Source organism: Silurus meridionalis, chromosome 12 (genome assembly GCF_014805685.1).
Source record: "Silurus meridionalis isolate SWU-2019-XX chromosome 12, ASM1480568v1, whole genome shotgun sequence".
Classification (NCBI taxonomy): domain Eukaryota; kingdom Metazoa; phylum Chordata; class Actinopteri; order Siluriformes; family Siluridae; genus Silurus; species Silurus meridionalis.
The window spans coordinates 8,613,317-8,640,728 of NC_060895.1; the positions used below are offsets into that span (position 1 = coordinate 8,613,317).

The 27,412-nt window shown below is 37.0% G+C and overlaps 1 protein-coding gene across 3 annotated transcripts in view; it reads left to right on the forward strand.

The window, feature by feature from the left end:
- Positions 1 to 509: 509 nt before the first annotated feature.
- Positions 510 to 27,412, forward strand: part of cadm1b (cell adhesion molecule 1b) — a 191,687-nt gene continuing 164,784 nt past the window's right edge. For all 3 annotated transcript variants that reach the window (XM_046862774.1, XM_046862777.1, XM_046862776.1), the window contains exon 1: positions 510 to 859. In XM_046862774.1, the coding sequence (XP_046718730.1) occupies positions 781 to 859 (79 nt within the window). In that variant the 5' untranslated portion in view covers positions 510 to 780. The remainder of the gene's footprint in view (positions 860 to 27,412) is intronic.

Consider the following 27,412-nt stretch of genomic DNA (forward strand, 5'->3'; position numbering starts at 1 on the left):
TTATACTGTATATACAGTACCGGTCAAACGTTTGGACACACGTTTATCTAAAACATATTCTGGGTTTACATGTTTTTTGGATGGAATTGACAACAAAATTTCATACAGTATATGTTCTTTTATTGTTTGGATGTCTGCGGTATTAATGTGCAGTGTAGATAGATAGATAGATAGATAGATAGATAGATAGATAGATAGATAGATAGATAAGTATATCTACATACATATGTGAAAATTCATAAATAGGAAATATTTCAGCAGTACTTTTGGGATATTGGGATCTCGGTGTCACCTTCGGATTTATTGGTGGTGCTTGAAACGCATCCCTATTATTATTTAATGTTATTGTTTTTTTTTTGTTGAATTTCAGACTCTAAAGAAAAATATTTCAGCATTCTATTATTCATTTTTTTTCAGTCAAATTTATTTTGTATATTTTTTTTTACACAATTAAAATGAATGATGAATTACAATAAATGAAACAAAAGAGAACTCATGTGCATTGGAGTTTATTTATTTAATAATAATAATATTAATGTAATAATGTCTTTAAAGAAGTGTGACTGGTATCGGCGTTTTTAAAAGTACTAGGTATCGAATCGAAATGTAAATGAGTGTTATCGCCCATCCCTTATGGTGTATGGTGTGTATGGTTTCCCTGTTTCTCCTCATCCTCCTCCTCCTCCTCCTCCTTCTCCTCCTCCTTCTTCTCCGCATCTCATTATCCTCCAGAGCGTCTCTAGGTGATTTAGCGCCGCCAGTCTGGAGCAGGTGTTCAACATGGCGAGCTTGGCGAGCGGATCTCTCTCTCTCACACTCTTCTTCACCTGTCTCGTTTTTACAGCTTTTCTGCCTGAAGGTAAGCCTCGAAAGTTTGCAGCACTTCGGCGGTAATGCGGGTTTGCGCGTCAGTCAATAGAGGAAGCGCTAATAAAACCACGTTTACGGCGCGGAGGTGAAGAAGCTGCGCGCGGATGTTTTAATTTGCGGCGTTTCCCCAAGTGTGTGTGTGTGTGTGTGTGTGTGTTTGTGTGTGGTCTCGCGCGCGCGCGTGTGTGTGCACGAAGTCTTAGAAACGTGTTGTTTGTGTTTACACGCTGTTTTCGCTTTGAAGTCTTATTTATTGATGTGTGTGTGTGTGTGTGTGTGTGTGAATAAACTCCGGGACTGGATTGAGAGAACGGGAATAACTCAAAGTCGCCAAGGTATAAAAGCTCTCAGTAAAGTCGTATTGCCAAAAAGCAAACAAAAAAAACAACACAACAAATCAATCAATCAGCTGGATTTTTTTTTTTTTTTTTTTTTTAAACCCCAATTCCAGATGTTCGGTCACGCCGGCAGGCACGCGCGCATCTTTTCCTCGCCGTTATTCGCGCATCTGGGCGCCTGTTGTCGTTCTCTCTTCTGACTCCCAGTGCGTGCGCACGCGAGACGTGGCTTTTCACCGACGTGTTTTTCTGACCCCTGTGGATCCAAAAGAGACACCAGAAGACAAAACAGCTCCTTCCCCCTCCATCCCTCCATCTCTCCATTTGTAGTGCCCGATTTCAGCATCAGTAGAAGTGGACTTGAGGGATTTGCTCTGGTTTGGCATGTAATCCATCAACAGGTTTAGTGTAAGAAGGAAACCTGACTCACCCAGCACTGTGAGCTCTACCTCTGTCAGAAAACCCCTAAACATCTGAAAGCCAGTGTAGAAAAATCACCCAGAGTGACAATATTACAAAAATACATATAAAGAAAATCATATAAGCAGTTAGTTTCGCTTCACTAATCTGATTGGGTCGAGAAGCATTCTGAAAGCGCTTATATTCCCTGTAACCACACTGGCAACGTTTTAGTGTATCAATGTGTCATTGTGTGTGTGTGTGTGTGTGTGTGTGTGTGTGTGTGTCATTCAAGTCAAATGTCACTTCTTACCTTATAATCATTAATATTCTCCACTTAACAGCCTCATCAGCAAACATGTCAAAGCATAGTCTTCAGGAAAACAGTTTAGTTCTCACTCTCCAGTGTTCTGTATTGTTAAAGGTTTATATTCACACTCTTGGTGTCACCCAAATGAGGATGGGTTCCCCTTTTGAGTCTGGTTCCTCTCAAGGTTTCTTCCTCGTAACATCTAAAGGGAGATTTTTCCTGCCACAGTCGCCATCATCAGGGATAAACACACACCGTTCACCTTAACTGTTGATTTCTGTAAAGCTGCTTTAAAACAATGTCTGTTGTGAAAAGCGCTATAGAAATAAACTTGACTTGACTTGAGGAAAATATCTTCTTGACTAGTTCATCAGATGAAGATGGATGAAAGGATGATAAAAATGAGGAAGAAACATAATTTTTTTGTCATTTTTAAGAACACATTTTCATCAAAAATGCACAAATTAATGTTAGCTGTCCAGCTAGTTGATGAGTTAAAAAAAAGTGAGTTTCGCTTCTTTGGGATTAATTTTTTACTACCAAGATACGATTTGGTCATACAGTTTTCTTCCCAAAATGTCACTAACATTCACTGTATTAATGACTTTTTAAAGCTATATTGCGCTCACATTTTTTTAGTTATACTGAGTACTTGGCTTCGTTGTCATATATAATCATTATAACCACACTTCTGGCTTTTGAGATCGTGTGCCTCTGAAATAAAATGGGGTGTATTATTAGTATTTCTAGAACATTTTTTCCAATGATATATATTCTCACAAGCAGTCGTTCGGTTGAAACTGAAAGGTCTGAGCCTCATCTGGAAGAATTTTGCGAGATTTTCACAGCGAGGTTCCCTTGAAATTTGAAATTGTTTGTGTCGCAAATCAATCTGTGATACCCCGATGCTGATATTCTTGCAAGTACTTTTTGTAGATACTTATAAATCTAAAATGTATATTATGCCAAGAATCTGCTTTCACATATTGGATGTACAGCATGTAATTAACTGTGTGTCATTTTGCATACTTAATAAAGTAATAAATCTAGTGCAAGGATTATCTCAGGAGAAAGACTCACAGAAAAGTGGTTTGAAATATAATTTCTTGTTCTTGTATAATGTTTCTGTTTTAAATCTTAAAAATCTTCATACAGAATATTATTTTCTGTATGAAGCACAGGCACTTTGGGGAAATTTCTTTCTAATTGCCTTGTGAATAAGAATAGGAATGAAAAGTTCAGGTTAAATAAAAGAAAAGGTGATTCTGAATATAGCATCAACAAATTGTGTTAAAAATTCTCTGTGTTTAAAAGCTTCTACTTAAGCAATTATATAATATGCTATATGGACAAAAGTATTGGCACATGTGACTTTTCCAGCCGTATGTGGTTCTTCCCCAAACAGCTATAGAGCTCTGGCCTCAATGCCTATTGAACACTTTTGAGATGAACTGGAATGATGTTCAAGTTAAAGGCAAGTAAAAGTGATATATAATATAAGAACTGATTAAAATGATTAAAATGTATTATTTCTGCCTGCAGTGTTTTTGACTTAAAATATTATGAATAATAGTACCCTGATACAATTTTTTTTATATATAACTTTTTAGCTGCCTCAAAGTGCCACAGGGAAGAAAAACAGATGAATTAGTCTTGTGACTTCTTGGTCCAGTATGAGAAAGTCAACATGGAAAAAACCCTGTGGTTCGCCTGAAAGTGCTTTAAATTCTTGTTGCTTTCCTTAAATAAAAAACATTTTCATGTTCCAACCATTAAAGCTGTCAATATAGAAAGCTTAAAGTATTCCATATGCTTTTTTGGTTGGCGGAAATCCAGCTGGCTCGTGTTAGAGTAGCTGTAGCCTACACGGGTGAAATGGTTTCAACTGAGCTGCTCGGTTGGGTTTATCCAAAACTGTTATTATTGTAATATATGTATTTGAAAGGACTCAGTTAAGCTAAATTATAGAAATGAACCATTTTTCTAGATTCTAACCTGCCTGGTGACTAATGATACAGTGTTCGCGCACAAAGGTTTTAAACCGAGCTGCAATGTTTATAGCAGTCATTTCCTTACTAGGTCATTTCTTTGTTCATCATCCTGCACAAATCAGTCTGATCAAACGTATCACAGACATCCCATTAAACATAATGTGTAATCGCTATCATTAGCTGTAAACCGGCCAAACATTCGTTTTTTGTATTAGTTTCAGGTCATGTGTCAGATCAGTACAGAATGAGAGTTGTAATAGTGCAAGACTTCCATCACCCTTCATCAGTCATCTGTTTTATTAGATACATTAGGAGCGAAGGACAGAAAAAAATGACACATCGCAGTCCGTTAATAAAAAAACCCTTCTTTTCGGCTTCTTCCGTTAGGGGTCGCCACAGCGGACCATCCGCATGTTTGATTTGGCATGTTTTTACGCTGGATGCCCTTCCTAACGCAACCCTCCCCATTTATTCGGGTTTGGGACTGGCACTAAGGCTTGTGCAACCCTAATGGCTGGGGTTGGTGAGAGCACCGCATGCTAACCACTAGACCACCAGGGATCCGTTAATGTAATACCTAAAAGAAAATGAAGAAAAAAAAGGGCAAGTTGTTTATATAGGAATCTGCTAAGATCTAGGACTAATATCCAATGTATCACAAAACTGTTTAGATTCCTCCTAAGTAGATTCTAATATTAGAATTAGTGTGTACCAAGTTGTAGGTTTTTGAAGTGAGGATTCTGAAAAGCACCCTGGTGGTCTACTATTTACAGTGGTGGTTGAAATACACTATTCCTGTACCTAAATTATAGTACAAATGTGCTGCTTCAGTATTACACCAGCAGCTTAAATATATTCCTTTTACTTTTCTACTTGAGTAAAAGTACAGAACTTGCTTCCGAATGGACTTAGGTATAAAAATGATATAAAAACCTTTCTTTCTATTGAACTGTGGGGTTACACTTGTGGTCTTAGGGCAGGTCCTTATTTATTTATTCACTTCGGAGTAGCAAAGAACGGAGTGTTTTTCTCTAATATAGTGAGAAAAAGTCGGATATTACATTAAAAAAAAAGTAGTGCAGTAAAACTTTTCCAAAATGTACTTAAGGGCAGTGTTTTGTCACAAGACTCATTTGTGAGTGTTGTAAATAAAATGTGGGAAAGAAATTAAAGGAATAGCTCAATTCTGTAGTATTAAGTTTTTTAATGAACAATGAAAGAAGAAAAGCTGGAACACAATAAGAAATTGTATCACTGTATCAGCGTGAGTAACTATACGGCTGTGTACCAGTGTGTACTCCTTTAGTACACACTCAATTGTATGTACCTTATTTTACACACACTTAAACAAAGTAAATACACAAAAGTAAATACTTTGAGTTGATCGTATAAGTAGGCGTACTGGGACCCAGTAATAATAAATTAAAGAAGTCATTTATTTGTCTATTTAAAGCTGTACAATTTTATTTAGCTCATTAGGTTTTCATTATCCGCTGACATATAACACAGTCTGTAATTGCTAAATAATGGACATTAAGTATACTACATTACAGTCATCGCAGACGTTAATGTATCTGAGGTGAAGGGTATTCACTGTTAACTTACTGGGAAAATGAGTTGATTTCGAAATCTCTAGTGATTATAAGACACATGGTGTACGTTTATTATATTTGCTTGTAGCTTCCTAAAACAGGCTGTTTTTTTTCTTTTTGGTAAATAGCATGTGTAAAAACTTCTAAGCAAGGGATATGTGAGGTATAACATAACATATTTATGGTATATATCAGATTTAAGAGATAGATCAGTGATTTTCAGAACCTGTGCTAGTCAAATCAAGAATACCGTAATATGATATTTTAATTTGCTTTGCTGCTTTTAATAAACTAATATAATTTGTTATAAGACGAGTTGGAATATTACGTACATGGTGTGACTGCGATTAAATTCAATTCACCACTATGCCAGTTTCAAATGTATGGAAATGTTATAAATACATAACTAAAATGATTGTGTTTACATTTGAAATGGTTCAACCTCTTTAGAAACAATGTTAGCGATGTGACAAGTCTTTTTATTAAACTTTCACTCAACAAATACGTTTTAAAATCACAAATATTTTTGCTCAGCCATCTGACATGCACAGAATACCAATTTTTTTTATACCTGTTACCTCACTACTAACAGTTCATTTTCAATTATGAGCATCTTACAAGAACATCTTAAGTATTGATTCTTTCAACAAAAAAAAAAAATAGGAAAGGGTGTTTGTGTGTGGTCATCAGGACACAACAGAGAGAATTAGATGAGAGGCAGCAGATGAGATGCAGGCTGAAGGGACAGAGAATGCCTCATTCATGACAGCAGCCCGGATAATGAGAGGCGAATATGATGAGAGGACGCGAGTTCATGTCTGCTACGATAAATATGTCATTGTTTCTCTTTGCCCTGTCTTTCACGGAAAGAGCCGCATTGTCTATTCTAGTTACGCACTGATTAAATTTTGGCAACAACCAAGAATGGATGAGGGAAAAAAAAAAAAAACACAGATCAAATTATGTTGTTTTTCAGGGCATCCAGTGGATAATGGACTATTTCATCTAGCAGCAGAAAACAAATAACAGTGATGTAGTGTTGCACTTACACCAGTGCCACTGATGTAACCTTGTTCGTTTATGAGAGATGTTTTTTTTTTTTTATGAGGAATTTCTCTTTTTAAAGTGCATTATGAAGTTTAGTTGCAAGTTTATCTGCTTGTTGCCAGTTGATGGCATTCAAAAAGGAACGCTTTAATGAAATCGGTCTCGTATTGATATCATGTACAGTGCACTGAGTTAAACATTGCATTCAGCTCATTTTTAATTTGCAGCTGATTTATATCTATAGCTCATATCACCACATTTCATGAAACACACTAAAGAAATCCATGAACTCCATGTGAGGGTGCATGAATCTCAGCGTGATCTGACCCACTTAGCAACTGGTGGCACAAACTCTGTAGTCCTTATTCTGTTTGTACTCTTCTTGTTTTTTTTTTCTATGCCTCAAATCAAAGAAAACACTTTAAGCCCTGTGGGAAAATACATAAACCCAGTTTTTTATTGGCCATTACAATATCACTGAGTGGTCTTGGTGGTCTTCTTTCCAGATGCTAGGCAGGACATGAGTCAAATCACTGAAAGTTTGGATGAGGTAATGATATTATTTTCGAAATTAGCATGTGCATATTTATTTATTTGATTATAATTGAATTGCTTGTCCTGGTTTTATTCTCCATATCCGTTTTCCTTTTTTTTTCCAATAGGAATATCTGTACACAGTATCCATGCTCATGCATGCAGTTATTCAATCAGCCAATCATGGAGCAGCAGCATAGTGGATAAAATCAGACACGTTTCATGCCGATTTCAAGAGCCTCACTTCATCTTCACTTCGGTGTGGAGCAGAGGAACAAAAATGTAAGGGTCTAGTGGGTGAAAGTTCAATAAAACTTTAAAACAAAGTTACAAATCAGACATTTACAAACCAGAAAAAGTTTTCTTCTTTAGCAGTCCAGTTTTAGTGAATTTGTACCCACTGTAGCAACAGATTCTTGTTGAACCTGATGTGGTCTTCTGCTGTTGTAGTCCAGACACCTGAAGGTTTGACATGTGGTGCATTTTGAGATGCCTTTCTGGTTACCATGAGTGTAAAGCATGATTATTTGAGTCACTGTAGCCTTCCTGTCAGTTTGAACCAGTCTGGCCATTCTCATCAACAAGACATTTCCACCCACTGAACTGCTGTTCACTGGCTGTTTCTTGCACCATTCTGTGTAAACTCTAGACACTGTTGTGTGTGTTAAAAAATCTCATGAGATCATCAGTTTCTGAAATACTCAGACCAGCTCATCGGGCACCAATTACCATGTCAGGTTCATTGTCATTTGTGTCACATTTTTCCCCCATTCTGAGGTGAACATTAACTGAAGCTCTTGACTTCAGTATCTGCATGAATTTATGCATTGCATAATTGGAGTTAATAAAACAATTGTGAATTCAGTATTCCAACCTTATTTTAACTGCAGACCTAAATGCTACAGGTGTGTCTCAGTTTCCTGTGATTCTGACACAATATTTGGTTGAGTTACACAATATTGGCTCGAGTACCTGACAATCTATGTGCAGTGCACTTAAATATACTTAAATACTGTAAACTACACTTAATGCCAATATTATTTATATTGTTAATATGTTTATGAATTCATTAATCATTTGAATTGTGTCTGAAGTGGCCTTAAAAAAAACCCTTAAAAACAGACAAACAAAAGAACCTAATTAACAAAAACACCAGCACAAGTTATTCATTCCAAACCGTCAGATTCTAAAAGACTTTTATTGCTCAAGAAAGAATTCATTTACAAGCAATTTGGACTTGGCAGTTGCTTCATTAACATGGACTAAATTGAAAATAAGCAGTGAAACATTTTACCCACGTATGTTGTTGTCACACTACGTTGGGAGTCTTATTTACTAAGTAAATAAAAAATAATAATAATAATAAAAAAAAAAAAAATATATATATATATATATATATATATATTTATTTATTTATTTATTTTTATTTATTTATTTATTTTTTTTCACCAACGAATCCGTTTCCATTCCTTTAAAACCCCATTGTGCTGTTGTTGTGTACAGAATATTAGTCTGTTTCTTCTTCATAATTTTGGATTTTCTACATCAAATGCTATTTTCCAGGTTTGCAGCTTTAGCTCTTGTCATGTTAAACTGAGAAATTTGCAGTGGTGGATGAAGTACACAATCCTGTAGTAAACAATGAGAATTAGATTTGAATAAATTAAAAGTTTCATTCTCTTGCACCTCATATCTTTAAGGATTGAGTTTTCCATTCTTACAGACAAACAATAAGAGAATGCTTACTCCACACAACCTCTTCAAGAACTCTGGTTATCATTTAACACAATTTATGTCACTACAAAGTAGAAAGGAACGGCATGTTTTCCTGAAATGGGGTGGAGTAAAAAGTAATATGCAATGCTTTAGAAAAAAAACTGAAGTATGTTTCCTAGTGGTGGACAACAATTATACAATTTATCGTTAAGATAGGATCTTCCTTATTGTTACAGACATAATATCTGCCCAGAATATAGGATTTTATTTTAAATATTTGCTCTTATTGTAATCATATATTATATTAATCTAACTAAATCTTACCGCATAGTAATAATAGTAATAATAATAATCTTTCGCATAATCCCCTGATTTACTCAGATATGTGTGAAAATCTGGCAACCAATGCATGATATTGATAAATTTAAGAACACAAATGGCAGCCCCCCAAAATGCATACCCGCTCGAATGCAAACATCGTCATCATTTTTGAACATTGTTAACACTCTGAATAGGAATTCTTGCCTTTTTTGTTGAGTTTGATGCTAGCTTGCCTGTGAGCTGCAGGGGAGTTGTGATTTCTGCACCAGTCGGTTTAATAACTGTAGCGAGATCTAGCTGGAGACCTACTACTGTTACAATAGAAGCATTTGAACATCAAATCAAATAGCACCCGGTGAACACCTAACTGCCTATTACTGAATCAAATTCTAAAGTGTTTCATTTGTTATCTGGACATAGGCACACAAAGCCAAACAACTCTGTACATTCAGTTTCCAGATATTCCTCCTTGTGGAATTAAAGTATTTCCTCCTGTAGTCGCTTCACTGCTGCGTTTTAAATCGGCCTTTTTTTTAAAGGGTGAGCACATAGAGTACATCCAAAAAAATAAAAATAAAAATAAATCCATTGGCTTTTGGTCACACATGAGCCATCCAGGAATAGTACTAGGTCTTGTCCCTCTGTTGCATCAGAATTATTGGAATCTTTAATGTGGCTCGTATTAACACTCTCACTCTTCCTGAACAATCAGTGTTCAGTTTTCCATGTTAAAGCTTATCTGAGAAATTCTTTACGAATCACAGCGTTGATGCTCGGGTAAGCACAGGAGATGATTGAAGACAGTAGTCAAGGCGAGTTTTTATTTTATTTTTTTTCCCCATTGAGCGTTTAGTATGGATGCATAGAACCCGGTTTTGTTTTGTTTTTTTGCTGCTGCTGCTTGTTGCAGTTCGATTGTGCAGGTGAGAGCATAGCAATTTCATTCAGGACAAAAACAAGTGGTCCGAGACAGTCCAAGTAAAGGAGACTGGCCTGAGTTCCAAGTGAATTCAAACACGGTTCATTTGCAGTAAGAAAACAATTCGACCCCGAATCGACCCAAATGCAAGAAGTTAACCATACATGCTGTGCATTTTGAGTTGTGTAGAATTTCCTGAGGGGTGGGGGTAACACAAGGTTTCATAATGTTGCAAAACCGAACAGTGGGGTTTTGGTTAAAAGAAAACAATCATTATAAGCATTATTTAAAAGGTGTTGAGAAGGATTGATTCAACCTTTTATTTAAAGTCTATTTAAAGATGAACTTAGATTTCTCTGTAATTACATTGATAAAGCAAATGTAAATAAAAACAAAAGGAGTTGGCAGGGCTAATAGAAATTGCTGGATAGGATTTACAATAATGGCATTTAGACACTTTTATTCAGAGCGACAAAACTTTGCCATGTCAGAAGTGGAATTGGAACCATGAATATAAACTCAGAAAAGTACTGAGTTAAAAGCAATGTGTCTCATGAGTTTATATTTTAAATTGAATAAAAATATCATGAAAAATTTGATTCCTACAAACATTTATCTAAAACTATGTCTGGTTCGCCCATCACCACCCCACCCAGCTCAAATTTTAAGACTCACAGCTGAAATGCCCTACCTAACTTTAAATGTTAACAGTTCCTGACAACAATGGCTACATACACAATTTAGTGACTCGTTTGTGACTCGTTATTACAGCAAATTTATTCGTTATACGTTTTTCATTAAAAAACAGGGATCTGAAATTGCTGCTTGAAGCTTAGACCTTTAGAATGATGTATAGTCAGTCATGTTTACTCGTCTCCCTTTTTATTTAATCTATTGCTAAACATTAACACCTGAGAACACTGGGATATCGTCGGGCGGGCGCGGCCCTGACGACTAAGGGGTTAACCAGGTGGAAGGCCTGAATCTTGAGAGTGGAAAGAGCCTTAGATTGGCCACACTTACACTATAATAAAATCCCTAATATATAATAGTATATAATGATTGGCAGAAAACATTTCGAATGAACATGTACACTGTATGCCAATAAATTGCAGACACCTGGTCATAAGTGTAGCATGCACTTTTTGAGCATCGTATTCCACCTTCAGTCCCAATTTCCCTCCACTATTCTGGCAAGCTGTTCTACTAGATTTTGGAGCGTGTTTGTGGACATTTGTGTTCATCATCTACAGGGTGTTAGTAAAGGCGGGTACTGATGAAGGGGAGGAGGCCTGGGGTGGGTATTCCAATTCATCCCAAATGTGTTCAGTAGGGAAGAGATCAGACTACTCTGATTACTCTGGCTACTCAGGATCTTCCTCTCCAAACCATGTAAACCATCGGGGAGTGGTAGCTCAGTGGTTAATGTTCTGGGTTACTGATCGGAAGGTCGGGGGTTCAGGCCCCGGTATCGCCAAAGCTGCCACTCTTAGGCCCTGAGCAGGGACCTTAACCCTCTGTGCTCCAGGGGAGCTGTATCATGGCTGAACCTGAGCTCTGACCCCAGCTTCCAAGCAAGCTGGGATATGCGAAGAACAAATTTCACTTTGCTGTAATGTATATGTGACAAATTAAAGCTATTCTATAAATTAAAAATAATATCTTAATGGAGCTCGCTTTGTGCACAGGGACTTTGCAATGCTGGTATGGGTTTGGGTTTCTAAGTTAAAGTGAACATAAATTTTATTAAACCACATCCAAAGACAATTATGTGCCTCCAGCTTTGTGGTACCACATATGGCAGGAAGGATCAGGTGTCCCAATACTTTTGTCCATATAGTGATCTCATTTCATGTTCTACCACTGAGACTTGAATTTTTTGAGCGATAAGTCACACAGGCATATATTGGTATTTAAATGACAGAACTGTTATTGGAATACAGGTCACTGAATATTGTGGTAAAAAGCACGAGTTTTATGTGCAATAAAATGTTGACTATGTTTGGTAAAACTGTGATGTTGGTAAATATCTGAATCGCAGAATGCATGTTGAGTTGGAAGGCATCGTGTTACACTGAATGCAGTCTGGACCTCAGGTTGGATAAGTATTGATCAGTGGAGACAGAAAGTGGGACTTCCAGCTGTCTAAGCAAGAGTGAGTGACCAATCAATAGGATGTACAGATGGTGACTTGGGGGGAAAGCGCTTTTCAGTAGAGCTGCTAAATACTTAAGATTGTCAGGACATTGAATACTCTCAGCAGTTAATCTCATTACCTAACGCAAGAGGAGGCGATATGACAGCAGCATCTGTTTGCACAGTCACAACTGGCTGTGCTGCGATAACATCATTATTTCCTGCATGGTATGAGCGAGATGTCTTCTCTAATATTTAACTAATGAGTAAATGCACTGGCAATTATTGTAACTTGTTCTAAGATCGTTGCATGTTTATCAGTCGTTTTAACACAAAACTGAGGCTCGCAACAGGAAATGATGGCATTTATTTTCCCACTATAGGCATTGCATATTGCTAAGGGTTGTATCCTTGATAAATCCTTAAAGGAGGCACTCATTTCTAATGAAATTCCTCAGACAATGAAACAAATGGGTATTTTATTTATAGCACTCAATTTTTCACAAGATTTCACCTTTGATCCCTACCATTTTACACATCTTCCATCTAGATTGTACCCTAATATGTGTCCCCCAGTGTTATTACTTAATATATTAGATGGTTGATGCATCACAAATTATGTTTTCACACATTTGTTTAATGCTAGTTTCACCCTTGAAGCACCACACGCATCATCTATTGTGAGAGGATTTGGTTGTGGCTTGTATAATATTACGAAAAATGAAGTTGCTCGAGCGCATTTGTGTTTCACGCACATTTTTCTCCATTATCTGGATATAACCCTGATGCTCAAGAAATACAAAACAACCAAGCATCTTTATTATAGCTGAATTATCCAAGGACTGTGCCAAAAAACTAACAAACACAATAAAAATAAAGATCTTACAGTTCAGCTTCAAGTCTCCAGAGTGCGATTTCACAGTTTGAATACTGATACTGAGGTTTTGTGAAATTTTGAAAAAACTACAATCTTAGGAGACACAGTCTTAGACATAAAAAGTAAGCCAGAATTATAGGCAGGCTTTTTTTCACACAAGCTGAGTGACTATGAATGTCAAAATTAATGTTTATAATTGGAAACAAGTTACAGTCAAAAGGTTAGCTTATTGGTTAGATAGATATATTATATTAGCTAGCTACAGTTAACACTGGAGATATTTCTTAATTAAAATCTTATCCAGGTTGAGTTACGTTTATCTCTTATATACAACTGAGCAGCTACAGGGTTAAGGGCCTGGTTTATAGTCCCAGGAGTGGCAGCATGGTGTATCTGGGATTTAACCTCACAAGCTTAGGATCCAAAGTCAATAAGCTACCATCTGCCCTATATATCCTATATAAAGAACTGTAAAATATGGCAATATACTGTAGGTTATAACTTAATATTATCCTATATTGTGTATACTGCATAAGCAAATTGGCCAAAGCCACTTTTTGGGATCTGACTAACCCACAAAGGTTGAAGCTATGAGCAAGGAGGAGGAGGACCGGAGCAACACAGACATTTGCCCAGTTAAAAGATAATAAAACTTCCTAAAAGAAGTTTGTTCTGTATTTTGGATTCTCGAAACATGAAACTTCAAAGAGTTTATAATATTTACTTTCTATGCTATGTATTAATTTTGCTCATTTTAATAGCAGCTGAGAATGTGTGTTTAATTGGTTGTATAGCTATTTTATAGGAAATATACATTATCTCACAAAAGTGAGTTAATAAAATACTCCCCAGTATCAGCAGCACTAATACCACCACCATGCTTGACTGTAGGCAAGACAATAACACAAAACCACAATTTTTTGTACTCCTTACCAGGGTGGACCACACCTGCTGAACAATATATTAGCCTCATCTGACCACAGGACATGGTTCCAGTAGAGGGGGTCGTTAATCAGTTTGAGCTGCATTGGTGTTGATGAAAATATCAACAGGTGTACTAGAGAGGCTACATTGAGAGGACCCTCACAACCGGAATGGGTTTACAGGCAGAAGCCACTTGGTTTTTTTCCATTCACATCTTTTCTGACTGTTTTTCACTAGTTTTGAATCTGGCTAGGGTCAGTAATGATAGCATGATGATCTACCTGAATTCAGAGGTTGAATAGGTAGTCCAACTCCTCCAGGGTGGAACATCAATACATGCCATTGCCAAAAGGTTTGCTGTATTTCCCAGCACAGTCTCAAGAGCATGGAGGAGATTCCAGGAGACAGGCAGATACTTTACAAGAGCTGGACAGGGTCGTAGAAGGTCTTTAACCCATTAGGTATCTGCTTCTTTGTGCACTTCCAGAACCCTACAAAATTACCTCCAGCAGGCCACTGGTGTGAATGTCTCTGACCAAACAATCAGAAGCAGACTTCATGAGACCCATTGTCCTCTAGTGGACACTGTGCTTACTGCCCAATTTAGTTTGACTGCCATTTGCCATAGATCACCAGAATTGGCAGGTCCCCTACTGGCGAACTGTGCTTTTAACAGATGAGAGCAGGTTCACCCTGAGCACATGTGAAAGACGTGGAAGAGTCTGGAGAAGCCATGGAACACATTATGCTGCCTGTATCATTGTTTAGCATGACTGGTTCGGTAGTGGGTCAGTGATGGTCTGGACATATCCATGGAGGGACACGAAGACCTCTACAGGCTAGACAATGGCACCCTGACTGCCATTAGGTATCAATAAAATTCTAGGGCTCACTGTTTCACCCACTATCTATAGTTCCTGGCCTCATGTGGCAAGAGTATGCGGGCAGTTCCTGGAGGATGAAGAAATTGATACCATTGACTGCCCCCACACTCACGTGACGTAAATCCAGTTGAAAACCTCTGGGATATTATGTTTCGGTCCATCAGACGCTTCCAAGTTGCACCTCAGGCTGTCTGGGAGCTCAGTGTTGCCCCAGTCCAGATCTGGGAGAAGATTCCCCAGGACACCATCTGTTGTCTCATTAGGAGCATGCCCCTACATTGTCAAGCATGCATACATGGGGGCTATTCCAACTTTTGAGTTCCATTTTGAGTTGCTGCAGTGAAATTTCAACAAAGTTGACAATCCTGCTACATAATATTTTCACTTTGATTTTCGGGGTGTCACAAATCAGTTCTGTGCATATTTATAGTCAAGACTTAAGTGATGTAGCTGAGGCAGAGGAACTGGAATTCCTAATACTATGCTGACATTGCAGGCATTTTTACTTCTGGGTTTATTCGGCAGTGTTTTCCACAACAAACTTTTTGGTTAATTTAAATTCAAAAGTATTTGGTGCATAGAAGATATTTTTTTTACACTTTTTGTTCAGCAGTAACAAAATACAATAATAACCATTGCTCTGGTGTGAGATTTCTTGATATACCTCCTACAAAGTTAATAACTCAACCCAGTATACTCTAGGATTTGAGGATTGTTGCCAAAGGCTTCAGATGATATGTGGTCTGTATCTAGTGTATATAGTGTACGATATTAAAGATAACAGCAGGATGAATCAACAGTGCATTCAAAATGAAAGGATAAAGCAGAACACTTCATTATTTGATCACAGCAGGAGGTATGCCTGCAGAGGAAAGGGGTGACATCTGTCAATTCTAGGGTTTCTTACGCAAATGCTCAGTGAACATCCAGTTCTGTATAGAGAGGCTAGAGGCAGCTCCGAAGCGACCCTAAGAAACGGCGATGCCGGACCAGTAGCTAATCCTCTCTGACAGGAAAGTCTTAGCTATGGTAATTGCATTGCTGTTGTGGAAGTTAGACTAGTTGTGAAACCTCATTTGGCCTCTCACATTTTATCAGCGACTCAGGACAGGCAAAAAATGGCGTTGCCAACGTGTGCGCGTGTCTGTGTGTGTGTGTGTGTGTGTGTGTGTGTGTGTGTGGTGGGGGTTATAGCATACCAATTTAGGGTATTTAAATGGATAAAGAGATCTTGATTTAAATTTAAACATGTAAAACACCTCATTCATATTGCTTTCACTGTTGTTATTACGTTTCAAAACAGTTTGGAGCTGATATATTAGTGCTGATCACGAAAAGGCTAATTGCTGAACTTTTTTAATAAGTGTTCTCAGACGAACACTGACACAGCGCATCTGTTTAACGGGGCAATGGAGGATAATGACGTTGTATCATTTGAGTGGATTAGCCATTGATCCAGTTTAACAGTTGGTCTATAAAAGTTGATGCCAATATAAAACAAACTTAAATACTTAACAATAAACTATTTTAAAGCACTTGATATTTTTACAATGATTATCCAAAATGGCCTGATTATTCGGATATGGAAATTGAATGTGGCATTGTGTAACATTAGAATGTCTGCGTATTTAATGTTTCAAGCAAATGCTTCCGTCTGGTGGAGTTTGTTTTTTCAGCAAAATGAGAATTATAATGTTTCTATTTTTCCTCCTGTGTATTTACAGCCATAAATGAGTTTTAATTGCCTGATAATGAGAAACATTTTTTATTTTATTCTCTTACCTAAAGGTATTCCCTGACCAGTTCATAATAATTCATAATGATGTGGTACTTCAGGACTACAGTAACAAAATATCTATGGGTTTGTTTTCATTCACAATCATTTGCTTGTTCTTTTAGGGAGTTACTTTTTTCATCAGCTCCTCTTCCACTAGTTAAAAGTGCAGTGTTTTTAGGTAAGACATCTGGAAGCCATTTTGATGGCTTTACTCTTGCCCTGCTAATAGACATGTGCATCGGTTTAATTATGGTATATTAAGCCCTCACAGTGACACAGGAGATAGTCACAATATACGAAGTGCTTTGACAGCTATGTACATTGTTTCTTTCAACAGTCATCTGAAAGGCCGGCGAGAGGGCATGTGTTTTGCTGGTGTAATTAGAAGCAGAATTTATGGGAACAATCAGGCTTTCAGTCAAGCGAAGCCTATTTAGATGTGACATCAGGACTTATTGTTCTGCGATGCTGACGTCCTGTTGGAAACCTGACATTGCAGACAAGCTGTCAGAACCCTTTTAAAGGGGTCTGTACAACAGCGTAATTATGACTTGCTGATGAAATTTGGAAAATTTCAATTTGTCCATGTGGTAGTGGTCGGATTTCTTTTGAAAGTTTTTGATTCAGACTTGGGCTAAATTTAGTCAGTAAGGATTGAATACAGAATTATGCACCAGATAAATCTCCAGACTTAGCAGAAGTTAGAGACACTGAATCATCCAGAGATTGATTAAATCCCAGCTATCTGTCCAGTATCAATCCCATTGATACTAGCCAATCCTGTGTATCTGTGAGCTTGTGTATGCAAAAAGGGATACGATTTGCTCTTGTGTTGTTATGGAGATTGAGCAACAGTTTTGGAAAAAGATGTGGTTGGCTGGCTTCTCAGAGAGTAAGCATGTGTTAGGCCTCCCTGCTTGGATGTAGTATGGTAGGGACATATAGCTGATAAGTGGAAATTGTTCCAATACACACCACAGTACAGTACACCCCTAATTTTATAGTACACTACAGTACACTGGTAACATTACAACACACTACCATTAGTGCATTAGGGTTGCTGCAGTTCACTACACTGGAAATATTACAGTGAACACCACAGTACACCAGTAATATTATATTACAGTACTGTACACTATTAATATTACAGCAGACTATAGTGCATCAGGGTTGCTACAGTACACATCAGTGCACTAGTAATATTACTGAACACCATCAATGTTAAAGTAAACCAGTAATGTTACAGTATACCACAGTGCATCAGTAACTCTACAGTACACCAGTAATGTTACAGTACACCATGGTGCATCAGTAATTCTATAGCACACAAGAAATATTACAGTATACCACAGAGAATATTAGTCAGGGTTGATGCAAGCTCATTATTATTATTATTATTATTATTATTATTATTATTATTATTATTATTATTGATGCAATGCCAGTTTAGGTTGCAGTTGTGTTTTGCTATCAGTGAGGTGAACTGCTGCTGCAGTGTATTTTGGATTGAATTCGAAATTAAAGTATTGCATTCAACCAAAGTCCATTGCACACAGTCTTACATATAGCTTTTATACTGTATACCCAATTAAAATCTAGATATACAACACTGACTATACGAACAACTTGAACTTTAAATGCCTTCAGGGTGATACATTTTCCACTGAGTCAAAGAAGCACATTCTCGGCTTTGTTTTTCCAGAGTGGACAGCATCAGTGTCAATACAGAATAATGACCCTTAAGTGGCTAAATTCTCCTTTTATGCATGCTTTACATTTGCAAGTTGACCTTTTCAGAAAGATGCTGCTCAGCTACTCTGTTTTTTTGTTTGTTTGAAAGTTGTGATTTTCTTTTGCTCACTTTTCTTTAATGTCTTCTCATAAAAAGGTGTAGTGCTTGAACATCTCTATTAAAGACTATTTGACAGATTCTAATGGAAGTGGCATGTCATTGTTTAAGGCTGTGAGAAGCCTGTTATGCATTATCCAGACATCTTATTTCCTGTCTGGCCCCACCGCTTACTTGTCATTGGAGGATTGTTTGCCTTCATGGTTCATAGTTTGGAAATATAGCCTGTTCCGTGGCCTTGCTGTCATGGTGGTGAAAAAAGGGAGGGCTGAAATGATCGGCTGCATCTTCCTAAGTGAAGTATATTCTTGCTGTCTACAAGAAAAACTTTGGGATAAATATCTTCCAGGGGATCTCTCTGTAAGCACCTCCAATTTGTCAGCCATCAGCAGAGATCTTCGAAATGTCAGGCCGAGGATTTTATTAGGGGTGCCCTTCATAGGCTTTAATGAGACTTATGTCTGCTTGAGTGTTTCATTTACCTAACACTGACTGCTGTTTGCAACCTCGAGGTGAACGAGACATCTCAAAGACACTCTTTCATACTTTTTCCAAAGCAGTTTCCTTACAGTAATTGCCTGCCCATGCTGCCTAATTAGATGGGTGAAGTTTTGCATCCTAGATGTGACACTTTGTAGTTTCAATTACATTATGTCTGTTTCATTAGGCTTTCCATTCCACCAGGAACAGGCTTCAGTCGAACACAGAGTTTTACTCGGTCGGCACTAAGATTATATTTTTGCCCTTCAGAAATTTCACAGATGAAAAATACTGCATGCTTAATTCTAATGGAATACTTAAGCAGCAGAAAGTAAAATCATTCGTAGATGACAGCTGTGCTGTGTGTGGATGCCTGCGGCTTCCAGTAAATATTACAGTCATCTAATGACTCTGGATTACTTATATTATTAAAACCTTTTTTTTTTTTTAGATCATTTCTTTTGGTACTCATTTGCATAGGAACTTTATAAGATATTTCAAGCTTAGCGTCCTCAGAAACTCATAAAAAAACCCTCCAAAAATACCCATCCAAATGGGTGGTTTTCTTGTAGAGCTCCCTTTGTAACCACAAAGGCTGCCAGTGAAAAGGTTCAGAAGCCATCTGTCAGCATTTGTGGTTAACTGCAGCAATCTGTTTTGGTCCAGTAGACAGTGTGTTTTTTTCGACGGTTCCACTGTAAAACAGAGCCAGGGAGCGTTGCCGGAGCTTTAAGTCTCACGGTGCGGAGGACATAATGCACTTTTAAGGACACGTTCTTAAAATTATACTACTTGTAAGTAGTTAAGTTTTGAATGGACGCTAATTCAAATACCATTTTCATTGACTCAATTGCAGAAAACTATTCTATTTTATACATAATACCCTGTGTAGGTTTTGCAGTGCTATCATATGATATGAGAATATATTGTGAAAAAGAAGCCATTTGGGTTTTAGAGTTTACAATAGCAGTTTTCCTTTTTTTTTTTTTTTTTTTTTTTTTTAGAGGGCCAAGATTTTTCTACAATGATTCTTGCTCCACCTTTTTGGAACCAATTCTCTCTTTAAAGAGAAATCGTGAAATACTTTATGTTCATGCATTTTTTTTAAGTGCCACTATTATAAACCCAGCATAAAGTGAAGTTTGTGAAGTGAAAAAGATGGACAAGATACAGTATACAGTATCTCTGGTTTAAAACTTTTACTGGTGTTAATTCAGACATTGAACAGCAGCATGCAGCAGATAAAAAAAGTGACAAAATATTCTTCAGGCTATTTAGCTAAGGAGAAAGTAATTAATTATGAGTGAAGGAGAAAAAAAAAACGCCTTCTGTATTCCTGTTTGCCAAATGCCAGAAATGTCATACGGTATAATTCAGAGTTGTAAGATCCTTAATGAAATGGATGGCAGCTAAGGGTGAGGATTTTGACCCCCAGGCTACATCCACATTAATCCGGACAGATCTGAAAGCTATATTTATATTTTAAAACGATTAGCTTTCATTGATTTTAAATCGGCCAGTTTTCCCTCCTGTTAAAATCTAATATCCTCCTTTTAATTTCCTCCTTCTTTCACCACACAAAATTCGCTGTCTCCTATTTACAGGAGAAGACAAAAATGTAATTCCAAATTGATATAAAATAATTTGGATGAAGCCATATCTGTCTGGAATAATTTGGATGTAATCTAAGTGATATATTGAGCTTTTGGGGCAGTGATACAATGTAGGTGTAGGGTTAGGGTTAGGGTTAGGATGTATTAGTTTACCAGGCAACTACCTCATTCATTTGAAATTTTAATACTTTTTCATATTTTATGTATAGCGTATTTTACAATATGTATTAATTTGCATGTATAGATAGATAGATAGATAGATAGATAGATAGATAGATAGATAGATAGATAGATAGATAGATGCTTGAGTTTTTGTTGTTGTTGTTGTTTTGTTTTATTCAACTCCATTTTGGCAACACCAGCTCCTGCATGTCTGTGTTGAGTCATTTTTCCACGTCACTCAAACGGCTGCTTCTTTCAGTTCTTGGCGGTGCGCTTTTTAATTAGGTCCCCCTGTTCCTCATTTCCAGCTTTCATATGTAATCTCCGAAAATCCCAGCTTACTATTCAGTGATTCATCTTAAAACAGACTCTTTAGTAATTGCAGAGGAACTAATAAGAAAGGGTATGTAGTTACGAGAGTGAGAAATGTAAGTCTGGGACTTAAAAGAAGATAACCTTTCTGTTCAGTATTGTGTATTTGCAATACGACTGGGTAATGTAATACCACAGCAGGGTTTCATTCTTAATTCTCAATTTTTATTCTTTACTGTATATTGGTTAACTACATTTTTCAAATATTTGTATTTTATCTGAGGGTTTTTTTTTGGCATCCAGTCTTTTGTTTATAGTGCTTATAGATTTGCATTATTGTCTGTTCATTTCAGTGGCTTTTTAATACTAAACCATTTGATTGTGTAACATCTAATACTTCTTGCATGTTGCAGGGACAACACTGATGTGATATTGTCCTCATAAGCAAATTGATTTGCCTGTGCCATTGTTATTCAGATAAGCATAATGCTTAAAAGAATTCATTGCTCTCCGGATCCCTCCTTATTACAGGGTTATGTGTTAATCCAGAGTAAAGATACTGTCAAATATAGACTCAGACAAAGAGCCAGAGACGAGAGAACGAGGCTTAAATAGGGCGAGACACATAAGTAGGGCTACAGACAGGTATAAACAAAGCTAACAATTGCAGTCATTTTGTGGCTAAAACGAACAACCCAGTGTCTCCCATTGGTAAGTTCTTTCAGACAAAAACAGTTTGGAAATCTGATTGGTTGCAATGTGTTAATTATTGTTCTACTGAGGAATAGTGTGTAATTTTTAAGGTGTTAAGGTTTTCTTAAAATAGGCAAAATAAATGTCTTCATACACTAGTGTCTTCATGCAATACAGTGAATCCACAACCATCATCTATAAAATGATATGATGGATATTTTTGGGGAAAAAAGATGGAAAAGGCTGGTGTATAACTGCTATAAGTGATCTATACTGTATACTATATATTATTGACGTGCATCTCCATGCATGGTCAACAATACTATACATTGAAGATACATATGAAGCAGCTACTAATGCGATGCGATTCGATTCACCCCTATTATGATGCAGTGCGATTCAATGCAATACGATGCAATGGAACAAATATGATGCAATGCATTTCGAAATGTTACAGATATCATCAATTTACTTAAGTGTTGGGGTGGTGCTGAAAGAGAAAATGTATCTACATGTAAGAAATCAATCACAAATTATTGGTCACTTTGTAAATAATAAAGTTATAGCACATCTACCATTGTATATATATATATTGTTATACACTAGCTGTTCTTACCCTGTGCACGTTCATGGGTTCTTGGCTTTGTTCTGCTGAACGGTTTATCACCACTGCTGTTACAGTAGGACACCAACAAGGAGCTCGAGCGATCACAACACTTGGTTTATTGAACACTGGAAGGTGAAAATCATACGTTAGCCACAGCGGATTAAACAGTGCATCACATCTCTTTCTCTACACTCTTACAACTCCCGGGTAGACTGTTCTTTCCTGCTATTTGGAATCATGGGGCACTGTTCTTACGGGATTATCTCCAGACCTAATTTAGAGTTGTAGTACATCTATTATAACCTTAAATTTCACTCCCTACATATAAATACTGATGCAAATATGTTAAAAATGATGCATCACGATTCAAATGCTACATTTATTTAAATTGACTTTTAGGCCGATGCACCGATGCGAATTGGTAAATTTTACCATCTTTACTATATACTGTTATACGTACTGGACTAATGTTACACAATATATACACACGTCTACAACCATCAGTTCTGTTAATCATAGTTACTACAGTAGTGTTATTGCATTATAAGTAAGCAAGGCCAACAATACTTTTCAGGAATATAACTTTTAGAATTAAAAATAAAAAGCTTGTCAAATAAAGGAAGGGATGCTAATTTTACTGTCATAATAAACAGGGTAAGAAAGTCAGGTGAACAACAAATAGGACATTAAGGGGACAGGCAAGATTCGTAAACATAAAACAAAAATAGGTTAAGATTTAAGTATCAAACAATATAACAACAGCTTGGTAGACAGAGCCAAAAGCAAATTTATGTATACTTTGCAAAATGTTCAATGGCTTTTATGTGGTGGCTGTAGGTTTGTGTGTGTAATTGGAAACAGGAATGCCTAATCAGTAGCATAGTGACTGTGAGCCATTTTTAAAGGGAGTCTGAATTAGGCAGTGACTTGACACTATGAAAATATTTTGAGGTATAAGAGGATAAAAACATTTCTATATTCATTACATTGGACCTAAAACTGCATGTCTCTTTTTTTTTTTTTTTGCTTATGACTTGTTTGCCTCAAGCCTTCATTTTACATTGTGCATAATATTTTTGGGGTTTTTGTTTTATTGTTACATCTCTCATTATTATTTTGGTTTCAGACTGCATTGAATGTGCTTTTATGACATCGCCTTGGACAGCTTTATATTGTCAGTAGATATATTAGTGCTATATCAGATATTCATTTTGACTTGAAACACACATTTTAGGAGAGTGATTTATTATTATCATTGATATTACTAGCTACCAGGGAAAATTTGCGGTTTCTGTCCTCTAAAATGGAAGCAGTGGAAATAAGCTTTTACACTTTATTAGGTTTCGCTTAGGAATGTTTTCGCAGCTTGTTAAATAAACTCAATCAAAGGCCTAAAACAGATGCACAGTGTGTGGGTGTCCCTATCAATATAGGTAAAATACTTCTTTTCTGTTTTAACTGTTTGCCTGTGGGCCCCGTCAATATCTGAGTCGCATGTTCCATTCCTGCATGTGGAACAGCACTAAATAGTCGAGCATGGAAAGTCAGTCTATTTGAATACTTATTGTTCTCAACTCCTGCTTCCGCTATTTTTAATTCAAGCCTTCCAATAGTCACACTCTTCACAATAAAACCTCACAAATTTGTGTTTAATCAATGTTTTACATCCATAGTGTTGCTAGTTTCTTTCTAACATGGTTTCTAGGGGTCTTTTCCAAAACTTCTTTTTCTACAGCATGAGAAATTAAAATCAGAAAGCACACCAAGGAGAGCTAGCAATTTTTCAGACCCAAAGCTAATCAATTTCTGAAGACAGATCTCGGTAAGGTCACTTTTAGACGTAGCACTCCATCTTCCTGGAATAAATTAGAAGAGAAGCTTGTCTTGAGTCTTGACACACTGGTGACTCAAAGCAGTTGAAGAGAATTAATTAAGTGTGAATAGTTTTTGCTGGGAAAGTCTCTAGTCTTCAAGTTTTTATATGCTGCAATTTCAGAGTTTTTGGTGGGCTTTTTTTGTGGTAAGAACTTTCTTCAGATCAACTGAATTGCTGACAATTATATTTTGTTTATTTATATATTGGGAAATATTACTGGCACATGCATGAAAGGTATTAGGAAGCTCACTGCCTTGCATTATCTTTCATGCATGTTTGAATGTGTGAATTTAGAATGACTGAAGTGACATGCCATGTTTGAAAACTAACCGTAAATGTAATCCCTTCACCAAAATCACTTTGCTTTACAAATGAAACATCACAGAAAAGTTACATCTGGCTTTCCACTTGATTGTCTTGGATTGGATCTCCTTCTTTTGGTGGCTTTCAAAAGGGTTTGCCACAGCGGATCATCCGTCTCCATATTACTCTCTCCTCTACATCTACATCTACATCCTCTATCAAACCAACTACCTACATGTCTTCCCTCACCACATCTATAAATTCCTTCTTGGTCTTCCTCTTTTCCTCCTTCCTGGCAGCTCTTTTCTCAGTGTTCTTTTACCGATATACACAGTATTCCTCCTCTGCACATGTCCAAACCATCTCAATCGTACTTCTCTCACCGTGTCTACAAAAAAACCTCTTACCTGTGCAGTCCCTCTAGTAAAATCATTTCTAATCTGTGCATCCTTATCACTCCCAATGAAAATCATAACATCTTCAACTCTGCCATCTCCAGCTCCACCTCTTGTCTTTTTGATTTGTTTGTAATATGCTTGATCTTGCAGATTGAATCTTTTTTCTTGTTATAAATTAAGATAATGCGATATGCACATGTCAGTAAAGTGCCACAGTGACTAAAGTTAAACAAGATCATTATTGTGCCAATCATTAATCCCTGTAGAGTGTGATAGTTGCTACTGTACATCATTTTCCTTCAAAAAAGCAACCGATATAAGGAAGCATTAGACCAGTGGTTCTTAACCTTGTTGGAGGTACTGACCCACACCAGTTTCATATGCGCATCCACCGAACCCTTCTTAATTGGAAAAATAAAATATGATTTTTTTCAAATTCAAAACATAGGTATATATTTTACTGGTGCACAAAATGAACCGCACATCAACATCACTGTGTTTAAAGAACAAAACCATTAAAACATGATTTTCACACAAAAACATAAAAATGAATATTTATTGCAAATCAGTGTGACTTCTGCTGTTGCCTTTCAGAGACCAGTTCAGAAATGCACGACTTCACCTTGGCAAGTGCCACTCTCAAATCATATGAGTTAGGTGTGTATCTTGACCTACGCCGAACCCCTGAGACTGACTCACCAAACCCCTGGGGTTCGATCGAACCCAGGTTAAGAACCACTGCATTAGACTGATATAAAGTCATCAGAAAAGCTAAAAATATGGTAAAGGCAATAATAAAAATATCACAATCAAGTTTCCCATTGTCATTAAATGCTGTGTGTAAAATTATATTAAATTGTGCCATTCTTGTGGGAAAGTCAGCCAACTGGGTATACCAGCCAATTAAATGAAATCCAATGAATGGTTGAGATGATGTAATGTGATATGTGGTGGACAGCAGCAGAGTAAAGTGACAGTTGCTATTAAATAATGCAGAACAGTAGATACAATACAAGCAGAATAAATAGTAAGTAGTAAATCTGCATAGTAATAACTAAATGTCTGAAATATGCGGTAATAAAGTATAGCAGTGCAAGATGAAGGACTAGTGATTGTTAAATAGTCTTAGGTATGTAGTCTGATGATTAGCACCCATGCTAATGTACAGAAGAAATATCCATAATACTTTAATTTCACTCTGAAGACTTGCCATTACACAGATTTTGTTTATTTGCATAATCATAAATGCCTACAAACTCCTCCTCTTCACTTTTAAACCGTTTTTTCCCGCTCTGCATTACATCCTTTGGAGGATTAATTTCTGTTTTTGTTTTCCCACAATGATTCATAACATATGATGAACGTACGCAGTCATTGTGTTTTATTGCTAGTCTATAGTTCGAAGAATTTTATCCTTTGATACAAATATGTTAATATACTGTATATCTGCCCCCTCTATTCATAGCCACATTTTTCTGCCATTTATTTATTTCATTTTTTTTTTACACTGTTTACACTCTGATAATGTTTGCACTGCACTGCCACTTTCATTTATATCAGCCTGCTATTGTATCAGCAGCATTTACGACCTCATTGTATAATCAAATCACACCTTACACTGTATCTGATATACAGCATATACAATATATCTAATAAATGTATTAAAATATAATAAATGAAATAAAACTCTTAATGATTTAAAAATTACTTTTATTATATCATTTATGTTCTGTCTTATTTATCTATCTGCACCATATAGACAAAAGTTCATGGACAACTGACCATAAGATTTGTATGTGCTTTTTATGCACCCACTTAGACATTTAGTCCCCTGTCATAATAACCTCCACTCTTCTAGGATGATGTTCCACTAGATTTTGGAGAGGTTGTGGAGATTTGTGCTCTTGAAGATGTCGAGGTTTTCGTTGGGAGTGATGAGGATGGACAAGATTAGAAATGAGTTTATTAAAGGGACAGAGCATGTTGGACGTTTTGGTGACAAGGTGAGGGAGGCGAGATTGAGATGGTTTGGACATGTTCAGAGGAGGGACATGTGGTATATCGGTAGGAGAATGCTGAGGATGGAGCCACCAGGAAGGAAATGAGGGAGACTAAGTAAGAGGTTCATGCATGTGGTGAGGGAAGACATGCAGGTAGTTGGTGTGAAAGAGGCAGATGTAGAGGACAGGGTGGTATGGAGACGGATGATCCACTGTGGCGACCCCTAATGGGAGCAGCCGAAAGAAGAAGAAGAAGTGGAGATTTGTCCTTATTCGTTCTCAAGGGTGTTAGAAAATCAGGATATACAGTCAGGAGGCCTGGATTGATGTCAATGTTCCAATTCATCCCAAAGGTGTTTATTGAAGTTGCGATCAAAGCTCTATAACAGGGGGCCACTCAAGATCTTCCACTCCAGCCCATGTTAGCCATATTTTCATGGAGCTCTCTTTGTGCACAGGGGTATTGGCATTTTGGGAACAGGTT